Source organism: Epinephelus moara, chromosome 21, assembly GCF_006386435.1.
Source record: "Epinephelus moara isolate mb chromosome 21, YSFRI_EMoa_1.0, whole genome shotgun sequence".
Classification (NCBI taxonomy): domain Eukaryota; kingdom Metazoa; phylum Chordata; class Actinopteri; order Perciformes; family Serranidae; genus Epinephelus; species Epinephelus moara.
Window position 1 is genome coordinate 26456060 of NC_065526.1, and position 16425 is coordinate 26472484.

Here is a 16425-nt window from a genome sequence, read left to right on the forward strand (position 1 = left end):
GAGGTGGGGCCCCGTTCATTCCTATGATAGTTGTTCAGTGGTGCATGAAGCCAAAAAAGGTTTCAATTTCTGAGTATGAATCACCCAAATCTTCGAAATCCATGGACCCATAGAGCAAGTGCACAAGCGTTTAATCCCCTGCCTTCTAACTGCTCGGTCTCAGACATGCTGTAATGAATGACAGGAGAAAAAATAATTCCGTCTATTTTACGAATTTTATAAGTTTTAGGACATTATGACTTGGTCAAGGACAGTTTAAATCTTCTTACTGGGAAATTGGTGCCCCTCAAAAAATATAGATCTGCTGATTTACAGATGCCTATTTCACAATGTTAGCCTATGTAAAGAAGGTCAAGTGACTGACTGGGAAGTTGTAACTCCACAGTTTGCCCACTATGTCAAATTGGCTTCAAAACGTAGCGCTGCTTCATTCACAAGAATCCATTTTGCCTGATGTTGTTTCTTCTTCTTTGTCGTATTCTTTGTCTTTGTGTTCTTCTTCTTCTTCTTCCTCCTTTTCTTCCTCTTCTTCTTCTTCATCTTTTATTGTTATGAATTCTTCTTGTTGTTTCACACTTAAACAAGTGCAATTTTGCATGCAAATGAATACATACTTTGCAAAGAACATCAACTGAGCAGGTGGTCGTTCATGTGCCCCGGAACACATTAACATACATACTGCTCAAAGAATGTGGCAATTTGTGGCCCAGACCAACTCTGAATGTGGTCTTGTCTATGCATAAAGTTCAATACGCATCGGGTGCATTGATCACACCTCTACTTAAAGCCGTTTACTTGTGATCAGATCACCCAGGATGTATGTTAAAACCAGTAAACAGGGCCAGAGCCATTGTTTTGCTTTGATTTGATTGGCTGATGGTCAGCAGGAAGAGAGTTAGAGAAAGTGAATATAACTGAGGTGTTCAAATGTTAATCTCGGCCAGTTTTGTAGAGATTTTAGGTGCCAAAGACACATTTTAATGGCACACTTAATGGGTGGTAATTTCAGACACTACACATACTTAACTCACTACAGTATGTGCCAGTCTCTTTGCATATGCACACATACTGTCCACTGTATTAATGCCAATTGCGCAGTTCTCAAACTCTCAGAAAAGGGATATGCAGCACAATATTAATGTCCTCTTAAGTTGTGCAGGTCAGTATGGTCAATTAGACAGTTTTAACAAATTAGATGGGGGACAGGTCAGCAAATTTTTTTTTTTTTTTTGTAATGGTTTCACTGTGTCATTGTATCACAGAATTATTATCATCAGTCTGAATGACCCTCAAAGGAATGAAACAGAAAGGTTATTTTGAGCTGAAGCTGAACAAAGGATATTAACTCTGAGCGTCCCTGCTCACATTGTTATATCAAGGCCGTAGTCGGACTGAGTTTGTGGGTAATAATGACCCTGGCCTCAGCTTTCACACTAGCATCTAATCCTCCAGGGCCTGTCAGTCTTCTGTCAGCCTGGTTCCATCTCCTGCTGCTGGTGTGTGTGTGTGTGTGTGTTGATACTTCAGAAAGAGTAAATGTACACAAGGTACTGTAATAGCCAAGTCAGCCAAGTGCGATAGACATGGATCTCCGAAGTATTTGTGTAGCAGCTTTACTGCACTGTATGTCGTCCTGACGCTGTACAGTTAGTGACTCAAGCAGAGTTGGAGTGCATGCTGTGTGTTCATCCTCTTTTCCAAGTCTCTGGGTTTTGGCTTTGGGGGATGCCTTTTCTGACTAGTGATTTCTTGACTGGATAATGGCAGCATGTATAGCGAGGGATAACAGAAATCTCTTAAGTGCGTCCTCGCAGCCTATCTATAGCTTTGTCGCCAGCGGAGGAGTTAGGAAGATTTTTTAGAGGTTAAATCTCATCTCTCCACAGAATATTGTCGCCCGCATTAGCATATAAATGTGCTCCTTGTGAGATGCATGTTTAATACGGGGGAGATTTAAAAGTATAATCATACACAAAGTGATGATGTGGCAGTGAATGGGACAAACACAAGACAGGGGAGGTGTACTGATGAGCTTTACCACCCGCGCTTTGTGTGAACCTTGTGTGTGTGAGACAGCAGATAGTGTACATAAAGTGTACGAAGAGATAAAGCAAGTGTATATGTGATTCTGCGCCTGCCTGCCTGTGTGAATGACAGAACAATCAGCGGTGGCCTCAACAGGAGAAATATACACACTACTGCTAACCTGCAATCTCCCCCCTTCTCTGCTTTCCTCCCCCATCATCCCCACCTCACCTTATCTTGCCTCACCCCCCTCCTCCACTCAGAAACCAAAGCAGAAAGACTGGCATCCTCCTGATGGCTTCATCCTGGGCCTGTGGACTCTAATCCTCCTGGTGTTTTTCAAGACGTACGGCATGAAGCACCTCAAACACATCTTCTGAGGCCTGAGCATTTATGCCACTGGGTATCTGCAGACAGCTTTTACTGAAGGGATATTAGAAGGAAGGTGTGGTTTGTGACAGGCTTATTTTCCTGAAAATGGAAAAGAGATGTATGGCACCAAAACTGCTTGGCCAAAAACTGTGTGATACAAATGGTGCCTTTTTTTTGGATGATTGCTCTCCACTGATGAAATGTAAAGCTGTTTGTGTGACAAGAGTTGAAGGGACAAATACTTGAAAGTGATGCATCAAATATGTGGGTATACCATGGGTATACCACAACTGTTTTAACTGTTTTAATTAGTTCTCTGTGACAAGGACTTCAACTTATATTTATTTCTCTTTGTGTAAAAAGTTGTGTTTTGTCAAGCCATTCCATAATTGCATTGATCTGGTTAAAAATGCACTGAATCGAGTCCGCAGATAAGAATTTAATTTATTTTCGAGAGCGCGCTACTCTGCATATTTCAGCAGCCTTTTTGTTTAAGTGCTACTCAGAGTGTCTGCTCGGTCAGAAAAAGGAAAGTGTGGCATGAGGGCAGGCTGATTGGCTGTGAGTGGGCTGTGAAGAGATTACCATTTAATGTCTCCCTTGTCCATATACATTACACCCCTTGACCGTCATATCGCGCTTGTGAAGGATAACAATCGCGCATAATCCCATCTTGCATGATGGACCCATCCACTTTCCCATTCACCAAATTGCCCTCCCTGTGGAAACATCCATTAGCTCCCCAGCCGTGTACTCCGCTGATTGTATTCTTGGTGATGGACAGCTATTTCCCCGGCCATTCCACGTCTCGCGCTACAGCAGCGATAAGTGAGTGATAACCTAGTAAGCCGCCGGCCGTCCCAAATGAATCTCCTCTATGCTGAGACGTGTTTTCCTCCTTTTTCCCCCCTCTCCCTTTGTCTGCATGTGTAACCACTCTGCATTAGGCTCATTGTTGGGGGAGTGACGGATGCTCAAAGCCTATGGATTGAACCTACGGTAGTTTATCTTTGCTCCTTGGCGCAAGGACCCGCCCATCAGGTGCCCGCTGCCACTCTCCCTCGCGGCTGAAGTGGAAAATAGATGGAGTTGGAAATGAAACCATATGTATGGGAAAGCAGCTGCTGCGTCAGCCGCCAAGTACCTTTTCTTATACATTATTTATCCAACGCTTATTTCCTCTTCCTTTTTCCTTCCTGTTTCTGATTTCCTGTAATTTCATTCCTCCTGGTCCCCTTTCAGAGAGAGCAAGCTCATTTTACTTCCTCAATTGGGAGAATTTTGATACCCTGATTAAAGATGAAATACTGAATCAAAGAAATGTATTTGTTGTTTTTGTTTGTTTGTTTTCCTTCCTTAATGACCCTAATACTGTATAAAAACACACTATCTGCCTTTACTGTTACAAACCCTTGAAGGTATGCCTGGCAGAGCTCAATCTAAGCTTATTTTATACCACAAAGACATCCTTGAAATCTGTGCGCTCGAGTTGACTTACATACCTGCTGTGTTGTTTTCTTTACTGGAAACATTTCAAACAATCCAGAGAGGCTTTTCATAATGTAGTTACTTTCTGTTCCAGTCTGCTATTTCAAAAGGCAGAGCAGCCATTCGATCCAACCAAGCCTCCGTATACAATCAGTGTAGCAGCAATCAGGCTGGCAGCAGATACAATAAAAATTAAAGCCAAACTATCTCAGATGGATTTGTTTGTTCTTAAACCCACTTCAAAATTGACTCCATCTCTTCTGTGCCTCTCGTTCTTACTTCAGTGCTCGCAGATGGAATTGAATATACTCAGCCTTTCACTGTGGTGATGTACTCTCCCGTCTCCTCTGTCACTATGGTTTCCCTATGCTAATAAAGATCTGTGTCTGTTTTCCTTCACACCTGACTTGGTGGGGAGAAAAGCCAGTGACAGGACAATATTAGAGCAGCCATCTCCAAAGAGGCAGCGAGATTTCAGGCTGAAGAGTCAGGCAGGATGCTCTGAATATGTCACACAGGTTGTTCAAACGGCAAACAGCGTCGGTATTCACCAGTGAGCGCACACGCACATACGCTCGTTGTCTTTAGAAGTGGAACAACATCGACATTAGCCCCATGTGGCAGCCTGCTAAATTTAATGATTTACGCACAAACAGACACAAGCGCACACATGCTGTTTGGAGATGGTGACAGGATGTCCAATTTCCATGGAAACTCAGGATTTCCAGCCGCTTGGCTGTCAGCGAGCCTTTGTAATGTCAATCATTCCAAGGAATGATGATAGTAATTTTAGCAGTCAGATTTTCATTCTCATCTGCCACAATAGCTGTGGCATAAATCATGCTCAGTGGCGCTTGCTTACTGTAATTTTTTTTATTTATATACGGCTTTCTCTTCAACTTAGTGTAAGAAAACAAAACTGAAGAAGAGTGGAGAGAGTGTCACATTTTAATGATGGCTGCTCAGACAGACAGTCCTGTAATAAATATGAGCGGCTTTCTTTTCCTCTCCAGATTGCATTGTTTGAATGTTTCATTCATTTATGCAAAGGCAATTTTTCACAGAGTATAAACTAAAGCAAAAATAATTCAACTCAAGGACTGCTAAAATAAACACTGTGTGCATTATAAGCATAAAAATCATTTTGGTATGTTTAAATCCCAAAGTGAATAGATTGATATAGATTGATAGCATTTTTCAACCTTGAAGACAATAATTTTAGTAACTGTAGTAGACTGCTTTATTAATTGCTGTTTCCAAGGAGACAATTATTTCCATGACAACTGGGCATGCTCCATCTGCTGCTGAAGACTGAGAGATCTGGATGAAAGCTCCAGAAAAAGGTAGTAAGTGGACCTTGAGGTGAGGTTGTTTTGTCACTTAAAATATATGTTTAATGCCTTGATGTGCATGGCAACAACTTTTAAGGCAATACAGCGTACCTTTTGTGTGACATTTCCCAATTTTGAAACATCTTAACTTATGCGCTTACTAGTTATTCCTCTGCTTTCAGGCCCATCTCATGGTCTTCATACTCCCAGCCATCTGCATGACAACTGAGCAAACTAGTGAACTTTCAAGTGGACAAGGTTGTAAGCTCCAGAAGAAACTGGTAAGTAGACCGTGACTTTATTTATTTTTTTACTATTTTAAAAGGTCAAGAATTAACTTTTACCCTTAGGTCCCAAGTTATTAAGCTCCTTATTTTTTTATAGGCATTAATGTAAACACAAGAATTGTGTATTATGTAGTGTTTAAGCTAACGGGGGAGAAAGAAGGGATGACATGCGGCAAAGGGCCATGGGTTGGAATTACACCTGTGGTTGCTGCAGCAAGGACATTGCCTTCGTAGATGGGCTGTGGGAAATTTGGAACAGCACTTCACTATTTTCTTATTTTTTTCTCAGGGTATCTGCCGGTCTTTTAGAAGTCTTAAAAAGCACCATTCTTCACAAAAGGCCCTAGAAGGTATTAAAAAACTCTTAGACATAATTTACAAAAGTCTCCTCCCTGCTGTAGGCTGTAATGTTAGCTGCAAAATGTTTCTGTATGCGATTACTGTCTGTTGGGAGATGTTTGACACCTGTAAACTAAATGTGATTATTGTGACAGTGGATTGTGTGCACAGGAAGCTGTTAAATCCTTTTTTGTGGAGTTTTAATCAGAGTTTTCATCAGACCCCGAGCAATCACTGTCACTGCTCCCAGCTACAGTAGCCAGGAACCTCATCTCATAATCTTGATTTTTACCAAAGACTCAAACTAACTTTAATAACAGCAATTTAGAGCAATTTCCCTCGGGATAAATACAATTCTAAATTATATGGTTTTTTATTGATTAATCTAGCTCTTTATTTTTTGCCACTTATTTGAGTCCAGGCAGCACTGATTTCATAAATCATGTCATTAGAAATTATTGTTAAATACTGCTTACATGTTAAAAAGTGTTTTCATTACACTTGTACTTATAGCTGGCAGGACTGTAAAACAGATAATAAATGACATTCTATGCAGTATTAAACATGTCTTATAAAGTCTTAAATTTAATTTGGCTAGCCCTGCACAATCCTGTGTATAGGCCAGTTTAACGCTCAAGTAAAAAAAAAAAAAAAGGATTGATAATGAAAAAATAGTTGTTAGTATTTTTGTGTATGTTTGAAGAGGATGAAGAGAAAAAGCACTCTGTAATTTTTCAACCCTGTTCATAGTTTTTTGATACACTTTCATTCATATCAAGTACATTTAACTGATCTGGCCCAGCTGTCTAATAATTACTATTTAAGATCCGCTGCTGAATACTTGTTTTCCCTTCATCATCTCACAATGTTACCTAGATCTGTCTGCTTTACCCTCAGTTTACACGGCAATGCTATTTTCATTTTTCAAAAATGCTCCAATGCTCCGTCATGAAGACAGTCAGGGATCTATTTGTAGCTCCAGGGAGTAATGGCCTTGTAACGCTGCCTGTCTTTCATTATTATTTCAGTGTGACACAGCCTGATGTCACAACCAGACAGGAAGAGAGAGATTGAAAAGTAAAAATGGCAGCTGCCTTCAGTGGAGGGTGAAGGTGAGTCACTGGCCTCTCATCCGCCACGAAACCTCCATGTTTCATCTTCACATCTGCGAGGCTACGACACATACATACAGATGTTACATTTAAATGTTTACTCTCACATTTTTACCATGTTGTTATTGTTACATATAGACACTGCTGAATGCAGGTTTATTGATAAAGTATTTTATTGAGTGGAATGATACATTTCTATCATGTGAAAGAAAAACAGGTTAACAACATCAGTGCTGAAATGATTAGTCAATCATTCCATCAACAGAAAATGAATAGGCAACAATTGTTTCAAAGGAATAGCTGGATATTATGAGAAATGTGCTGTCTTGTTGAGAGTTAGATGTTCAGATTGACTTTACAGTAAATGTTAATGGAATAAGCAGCCAGTTAGCTTAACTTAGAATAGAGAGAGGAAACTGCTGGTTGCACCTGCTCCAACCACCTCTATAGCTTACGGATTTTTATGTATGTATTATATCTTTTTATCTATAATGTAAAAAACACAATTTTATGTTTTATGGGGAGGTTATGTGCCGGGACTTGAGTTCCCCTTTATGTTAAGCTAAGCTACGCTAAGTGGCTGCTGACTCTATATTCACAAGAGATGAATCAATCCTTTCATATAACTCTCTGCAAGAATGGAAATAGTCACATCCCCCAAAATTTCAAACTAGTCCTTTAAGTTATTCATGAAGCAAACATTTCAAATATTCCACTGTTTTCACCTTGTCAGATGTGAGGTTTTACTGCTTTCTTTTATATCACTGCCAATTGAGTATCTTTGGGTTTTAGAGTGTTGTTTTTACAAAACAAGCAATCTGAAAATGTCACCTTGGGCTCTGGGAACTTGTGATTGGCATTTTTCACTATTTTGACATTTTATAGACTAAACAATTAATCTGAAATGAAAACAGCAGTTAGTTGCAGCCCCAAACGACAAACTGAGACTCAGTTAATTAGGCAAACCCCAGAAATATTCAAGTGCTTATCATTTCGCTCATACAGACCATTGGTCACAGCCATTTGCAGATGAGTTTATAGAAAACAAACATATCTCTGGCTTTGCTACAGCACAAAGTCAGCAGCAGGACTCTCAGTACAGTAGCACCCCTCCTGCAGCTGTGTGTGATGTATGAAAAGGAATCGCGTCCTCGTCTCCACCGAGGAAACGCAATGTGAAACATGTCCTCATGGTGTGAGCACCTATGTATCTGACCCTCAGCATCCCTCCTCTCATTACTCACATTACAGAGATGAGGGCAAAATCAATAGGGACTTAGCACCAGGATGTGTCATTAAGATAACCACACGTCTCATCACTTTCTTCAGACCGACACCTGATTCTTATTCATGGAGGAGAGAAGAGGGGGAAAATAGGAGATCTCAAAGAGGAAGGGGCAGTCTACAAGCAGCATATACTCCATCAAATGAGAGGAGAGTGCACATAAAACACAATCGAGAGGGAGAGAGGAGAGGACTGACAGATCACATACTCATCAGTTTAACAAAAAACGGTGTAATTCTCCTGCGAGGCGATTCAGGCTCACGGAAGAGGCAGCAGATGAATACTGTATAGTAGGATGGATGGCGCTGCTGCAGCCCTGCTCTCGATTTTAATCTTCCACTTGTCTTGTGTGACATGGCTGTGCATTTACATGGAAATCCAGCTTGTAGCTATATAAATTGCGCTATTAAGTGGTGACAGGAGCCGACAAAGCCTTATGATACACGTTTGGGTGGGACAGAGGAGGTGCACACACATGAGATAGCCTCCCGGTTAATGTTACACACTTGTCACTCAGCCAGGAAGTTGCTGCATTGCAAAGTTTGACTTGGGTGACACTTTAGTGAGCTCACAATGCACTCACATCTGAAAGGCAGTAAAAATGAAAGTCGGGGTAGTGATTCATTCCTGCTTTTAAACGAGTCTGAGCTTTTGTTGCACGACGCAGGAGTCTAGAGAATCTCATCCTACTTGACCTCCTCAATTTTGAAAAACTGCAGAAGAATATGACTCTGAACAGTGATTCACACTTCAAATAGCCAAATTTTCCTACACTATTATTAGTATTCAGCTTGCACTGTTGCCAGCACTACATTATTAGATTACGGGCATTGTGATGGTATTTTTCTTTCAGTGAACTGTAAGCAGTGAATCCTGCGTAGATCCTTCACCCAATGGAGGCTTTGTGGAGAGCCCAACCTCAAGCTTGTATCCTCTGTGATCCCTCAGGTAAACATCCAGCACATACACACTCTTACACACATACAAAAGACAAGGAGGATCCACAGTAAGACACTGCATGCATGCACTGAAAGTGGAGTATGTAATTGTGTTGCCTCCTTTATAAACTCACTTCACAGAGTTGTACAAGACATGTACAACTTTGAACTGGTAAACAGACACTGCTGGAGATGCAGTGGTGGAGCTGGAGAAATGTTCAGAACAAATGTCCAGCAGGATCAACAAGTATCGGTCCTCATCTGGGATAATAATTTTCCTTGCCTACTTCATGTTTACCCTTTCTTTTTAGGGTCCAGCAGCCCTCAATGCAAACGTTCCCCATTCTCAGTCTTTCTTAGATACATCTCTAAAGCTTGTTCTCCTTCCCAACACAGGTCACGTCTTCTGGGGTACCAGGGGCACCGCTGTGACCGTCCCCTCCAGGGTCTGGTTGGCTGGGAGAGGTGGGGGGCTCCAGTCCGGCTGGTAGAAGTGGATGTCAAAAGTCCGTGCCCAGTTAGCGAAGACCCGCTTTTCTGTGATGAAGCGGTGATGGCTTCCCCGCCGCCCACGCTCATGAGAGATGTACATAGCGCACTCATCTGGACCACGTGGCTCGTAGTAGTGGTAAGGGACGGAGTGGTGCTGAGGCTCCCTGCAGTGGCAGTGAGAGAGGAGAGATGGCTGATATTTAAAAACACTTTAATGAGTGACTGGAGTTTCATGTGACACCACAGTGTGTTTGTATTCCGTGGTGGGAGAGGGCGGGGGACTGATTTACAATCATTTGTTTGTCTTTGCATGGATTACGCAACCAAATTTTACCCATTTTAATAACTTTTAAATGCCACCTGCAGCTCAACACTGTATGAAAAAGCCAAATAAAGAAACAACATCTGAGCACGAACAAGGAAAGTTCTAAAAATGGAGCCTTTTCACAGTTCAGGCAGGCACGAACGCCATTCACAGTTACATGTATGTTCTCTCTTTGACAGCAGTCTGCATACCTATAGTAACAAGCAAGCTCTCCGTCCCTGCTTTCAGAAATTCAGCTCACCTCTGTATTAACCTTTAGTTGTTTGTGAATCTGTATCTTTGGTTTGCTTTTTATTCCTTTGACAGTTGATATCCTTGAATTTTGTTCATGTTATTTCAGTTAATCCTTCTGATGCACAGCTCACACACTTTACCCTGAACTGTCTGTCAAAGGTAACACATTCTTCTCTCCTGCCCTAGTCAAGCACTAGACATTTTTACATACCCAAACATTTTACTACTGTCCAAGCTGTATACACTGACCTATGGAGTATCCATATTTATGCCACTGTTTGCAATGTACAGATGTATATGTATGTATATAATGTCTATGTTAGTATTACTGTAATTACACCTGCACTTTATATTTTACGCTATACCTGCAGAACTGTGGTCATCCGTGTGTATCTGAATGTATTCATATACACTGTTAATATTTTTTCTGTTTATTCATTCATTACATTCTATTTATTCTCTGTACACTCTGTCCATTACTCAGCACTTTACTGTTTTTTGCACTGCTAATCAGATGCACAGCTGCATTCATCGTCTCAGTACCTGTACTCTGTGCAATGACAATAAAATTTAATCTAATTTATCCACATATATTAATCACCGTACCATATTTTGGACTGCATTAACTTTTTAATATTATCTTGAAGCAAAAACAAATTAATCCAGCTATCAAGAGAATAATTTTGTATACAAGAGAATAAACAAGACTATGAAGCCCGGCGCTGTCTCATTTTTTGTCTCTTTCAAATACAGATGCTTGTACTGTTTGTTTTTCTATATATCAGAGACTTAAAATCATGTGCTTTTGAAGATTTTGGGTAAAACCAAGCCTCCTCTACTGTTTTTAAAAAGACATTGACTGGTTAATATGGCAAGACTATGAACTTTTCTTTATTTGTCCAGATGCCCTACACAACAGACTTGGATTTGGTGAAACTTTTGAAACTGTACTTGTTCATCTGTTTCATCTGTACGCTAAATAATACAATGTCATAAAAATCTGATCCATGTCCTATTGTAGTCTCTCTGTACATATTGACTATAAATGAAAGGGCACAAAATCTGCCGAAAAAATAATAACTGGCGGAAAGACACTTTCACTCCACTGTGCTCCAGCACTTTCAAAAGTAATGCAGGCTTATACACAGGGCCACTAAATTAAAAAAAAATTAAAGGTTGGAAGTGATTAAGTAGTCTGTAAGAAGTCACTAAGAACAATGATTCCTTTGTGAGTCGACATTTTTAAAATGTATTTTTAGAAAAAAGGGAAAGGGCAACATTGAGTTGCAGTAACAACAGAAAACAATTCCAAGAAGTTACTAGAAAAAAAGTAAGAAGAAAAGAGGAGGGCATCTAAAAATACTCCCATTGTACCAGGATGTTTGGATGTATTGGTTATTTATTCAGGCTTTGGCTTCATAAATGTCTACCCTTCATGCCCTTAAAATATATTTGACATGACATTAGAGAAACATGTTTTTTGTATTTTCGGTTGGATCACATCCAGTAAATTCTACAGACTTCACTCGTTGTGACAACTAAAAGGATTGCCAAGTATCAGCCTAAGCCAACCATTTGTTCGAGAAAATGAACCGGCATTCCCTCCTCATTACCATCAAGATTGAAGTGGTGCCTAAACCCAAAATAAAAAATTAATTATTTAATCAATCAGAGCCAGGAACAAAGATATACTGAGCATTTTACAGTTTGTTCTTTTTTATTGAGAAATCTAATAAGATTTGTTCCTTGTCCAATAAAATCCCCCAATTAAAGCGTTGGCTGAGACGGATGAGACGTGAGCTGTAATTTTAAACCATTAAACTCTGCTAATGAGAGGCTGGATGAGTTAGTTGCTATAGGAGCCAGACAGTCAGAACTGGCTATGTATCCCATAATTCTTTGCATTTCTGCTGCACTGGACCAGCATCATGGGGTCGTAAATGCTGAGTGAATACAGAGGGAAACAATCGTTTGTTCTGAGATTTATCGAAAGTGGACGCTGCTAAAAAAAAATCCTTTTTTTATTTTTGCCAAATATTCTGTCGCCATGGCAGCTAGCAGCCGGCCTAACCTGGATGCTTTTATCCTGCATTTCAGTATTTGAGGTGGATACGTTTTGTTTCTAAGTTGGTGTCTCTGTGTGTGTTATTCTGTCGTGGCAGAGTTCTCACTGCATTCATTTGCAGTTAATTACTTGAAGTTTCATTTCAATGTCACCTGCAAAGTCTCCACTAATAATGACAATATTTAGAGAAACTTAATTACAGTTATCACTGCTACCCAGTAGAAAGCATGTACTCCACCTCCAATAATAAAAGATTAAATGTTCCTTGATGAGCTGAGAAAAAAATACCTGTTTCTCTGTTTCTAAGTATTTTTCAAACATTAAATATTAACAGCTAATGTCGTTAGGTATCAATTAAGATTTTAGCCATATCTGTTAAAACATCGATGTTTCACACACATCTTTCCCACGGCAGCACAGAAGATCTAAACAATCAGCACAGTTTCGAGGTGGACAACCAAGGCGTGTGTCACTAATTCGGTATCTGACCAAATGTTTTCCTCTCTGTCCCCGAGATACGACATGGAGTAATGGCCAAAAAAGTGTTTCGTCACAGTAAAGTTAACCTTTGACTTTTTGGATATAGAATGTCAACACTTAATTATTTTATCCTGTTAGACATTTGTGTGAAATTTAGTCACAATTAGCACATGAATTCTTGAGTTATGGCCAAAAACATGTTCTGTGAGGTCACAGTGACCTTGACCTTGACCTTGACCTTTTATCTTCGACAACCAAATTCTAACCACTCAATCATTGAGTCAAAGTTAAAGTTTGTGCCACATTTGAAGAAATTCCCTTGAGGCGTTCTTGAGATACTGCATTCATGAGAATTGAGCATACGAACGTATGTCTGTATGTCTGTATATACGGACAGACGGATGGACGTCCTGAAAAAACATGATGCCTCTGGTCACAGCTATGGCCTGCGCAGAGGCATAAAAACTATTTTGGTAGAGAAATCACTCAAGTAAAATGAGGCCTGCCTTTGGCTTCACAAGCGGGCAATATTATCCCTCATGTAAGTGCACCTCTTTTAGATAAGCTGCGTTCCAGTTCATGAGCCTGATCTTCAGAAGTCTGCATTTCCATACGGAATATGTCATAAAGGGTGAACAAAGCCTGTCTTATCTCAAATTCATCCAAGAAACAAAGCCTTCTTTTGCCTGAACTTTGGGGAATACAACTTTTGTATCTTTCACAGCCCTCAGGAGACAATAATCTACCCACTTTGTGTTTTGGTCAATTCTTGGGTGAAATGTTTGACTCTGTGTCTGCAGAGGATGAATGAGTGGAAAAATGGGCTGCAGGGATGCTGTATGGTGTGACAAACAGAAGAATATAACCAAACAAAAAGGTGGACAAAGCCAGGGGAAACAAAGGGAAAATGATTGTCACTGGGGTAAGTAGTGGAGTAGGGAGTTAGACCATGTGAGCAATCTCCCTGCAAAGGCCTGTTGACGACAAACAGAGAATACCATACTATGACTTTCTTAAAGACATTATCTGGCATACTATACTATGAATTTTTTTTACAGACTTTTTTGGCATACTATACTATGACTTTTTTTAAAGATATTTTTTGGTATACTATATTATGACTTTTTTAAAGAAATTTTTTGGCATACTATACTATGACTTTTTTTAAAGATTTTTTTTGCAAACTGTACTATGACTTTTTTAAAGACATTTTTTGGCAAACTATACTATGACTTTTTGAATACATTTTTTGGTATGCTATACTAGGAATTTTTTAAAGACATTTTTTGGTAAACTATACTTTGACCTTTTTAAAGAATTTTTTTGCCATACTATATACTATGACTTTTTTGAAGACATCTTTTGGCATACTATACAATGAATTTTTTGAAAGAATTTTTTTTTTTGGCAAACTATAGTATGACTTTTTTTAAAGAATTTTTTTGGCATACTATACTATGACTTTTTTAAAGACATTTTTTTGGCAAACTATAGTATGACTTTTTTTAAAGAAATTTTTTTGGCATACTATACTATGACTTTTTTAAATACATTTTTTTGGCATACTATACTATGACTTTTTTTTAAAGAATTTTTTTGGCAAACTGTACTATGACATTTTGAAGACATTTTTTGCCATACTATACTATGACTTTTTTTGAAGACATCTTTTGGCATACTGTACAATGAATTTTTTGAAAGAATTTTTTTTTTTTTGCAAACTATAGTATGACTTTTTTTAAAGAATTTTTTTTGGCATACTATACTATGACTTTTTTAAAGACGTTTTATTGGCATACCATACTATGACTTTTTTAAAGAATTTTTTGGCAAACTATAGTATGACTTTTTTTTAAGAAATTTTTTTGGCATACTATACTATGACTTTTTTAAATACATTTTTTTGGCATACTATACTATGACTTTTTTTTAAAGATTTTTTTTGGCAAACTGTACTATGACATTTTTAAAGAATTTTTTGGCATACTATACAATGACTTGTGTTAAAGACATTTTTTTGGCATACTATACTATGACTTTTTTAAAGACATTTTTTGGCAAACTGTACTATGACAGTTTTAAAGACATTTTTTGGCATACTATACAAGGACTTTTTTTAAAGGATTTTTTTTGGCATACTATACTATGACTTTTTAAAGACATTTTTTGGTATACTATACTATGACTTTTTTTTAAAGATATGTTTTGGTATACTACACTATGACTTTTTTTAAAGATATTTTTTGGCATACTATACTATGAGTTTTTTAAAGACATTTTTTGGCATACTATACTATGAGTTTTTTAAAGACATTTTTTGGCAAACTATAGTATGACTTTTTAAAGACATTTTTTGGTAAACTATACTTTGACCTTTTTAAAGAATTTTTTTTGCCATACTATACTATGACTTTTTTGAAGACATCTTTTGGCATAGTATACAATGAATTTTTTTTTTTTGGCAAACTATAGTATGACTTTTTTAAAGAATTTTTTTGGCATACTATACTATACTATGACTTTTTTTAAAGACATTTTTTTGCCATACTATACTATGACTTTTTTGAAGACATCTTTTGGCATACTATACTATGCCTTTTTTAAAGATATTTTTTGGCATACTATACTATGACTTTTTTTTAAATACATTTTTTGGCATACTACTATGACTTTTTTAAATACATTTTTTGGCATACTATACTATGACTTTTTTTAAAGACATTTTTTTGCCATACTATACTATGACTTTTTTGAAGACATCTTTTGGCATACTGTACTATGCCTTTTTTAAAGATATTTTTTGGCATACTATACTATGACTTTTTTATAAATACATTTTTTGGCATACTATACGATGACTTTTTTAAATAAATTTTTTGGCATACTATACTATGACTTTTTTTAAAGACATTTTTTGGCATACTATACTATGACTTTTTTAAAGACATTTTTTGGCATACTATACTATGATTTTTTTGAAGACACCTTTTGGCATACTATACTATGACTTTTTTTTTTAAGAAATTTTTTGGCATACTATACTTTGACTTTTGTAAATACATGTTTAGGCAAACTATAGTATGACTTTTTGAAGACATTTTTTGCCATGCTATACTATGACCTTTATAAAGACATTTTTTGGTAAACTACACTTTGACTTTTTTAAAGAATTTTTTTTTGCCATACTATACTATGACTTTTTTGAAGACATATTTTGGCATACCATACAATGAATTTTTTTAAAGAATTTTTTTTTTTTGGCAAACTATAGTATGACGTTTTTTAAAGAATTTTTTTGGCATACCATACTATGACTTTTTTAAAGAATTTTTTTTGGCATACTATACTATGACTTTTTAAAATAAATTTTTTTGGCATACTATACTATGACTTTTTTTAAAGATTTTTTTTGGCAAACTGTACTAGGACATTTTTAAAGACATTTTTTGGAATACTATACAATGACTTGTTTTAAAGACATTTTTTTGGCATACTATACTATGACTTTTTTAAAGACATTTTTTGGCAAACTGTACTATGACAGTTTTAAAGAAATTTTTTTTGGCATACTATACTATGACTTTTTTAAAGACATTTTTTGGCATACTATACTATGACTTTTTTTTAAAGATATTTTTTGGCATACTATACT

The 16425-nt window shown here is 37.6% G+C and overlaps 2 protein-coding genes across 2 annotated transcripts in view; one reads left to right on the forward strand and one right to left on the reverse strand.

Moving 5' to 3' along the window:
• The window catches only part of pigk (phosphatidylinositol glycan anchor biosynthesis, class K), a 36761-nt gene extending 33043 nt beyond the window's left edge, over positions 1-3718 (forward strand). The window contains exon 11 of the mRNA XM_050033581.1: positions 2289-3718. Within this exon, the coding sequence (XP_049889538.1) occupies positions 2289-2405 (117 nt within the window). The 3' untranslated portion in view covers positions 2406-3718. The remainder of the gene's footprint in view (positions 1-2288) is intronic.
• A 3391-nt stretch (positions 3719-7109) lies between these two features.
• The window catches only part of st6galnac5a (ST6 (alpha-N-acetyl-neuraminyl-2,3-beta-galactosyl-1,3)-N-acetylgalactosaminide alpha-2,6-sialyltransferase 5a), a 70969-nt gene continuing 61653 nt past the window's right edge, over positions 7110-16425 (reverse strand). Inside the window, exon 5 of the mRNA XM_050033569.1 lies at positions 7110-9833. Within this exon, the coding sequence (XP_049889526.1) occupies positions 9575-9833 (259 nt within the window). The 3' untranslated portion in view covers positions 7110-9574. The remainder of the gene's footprint in view (positions 9834-16425) is intronic.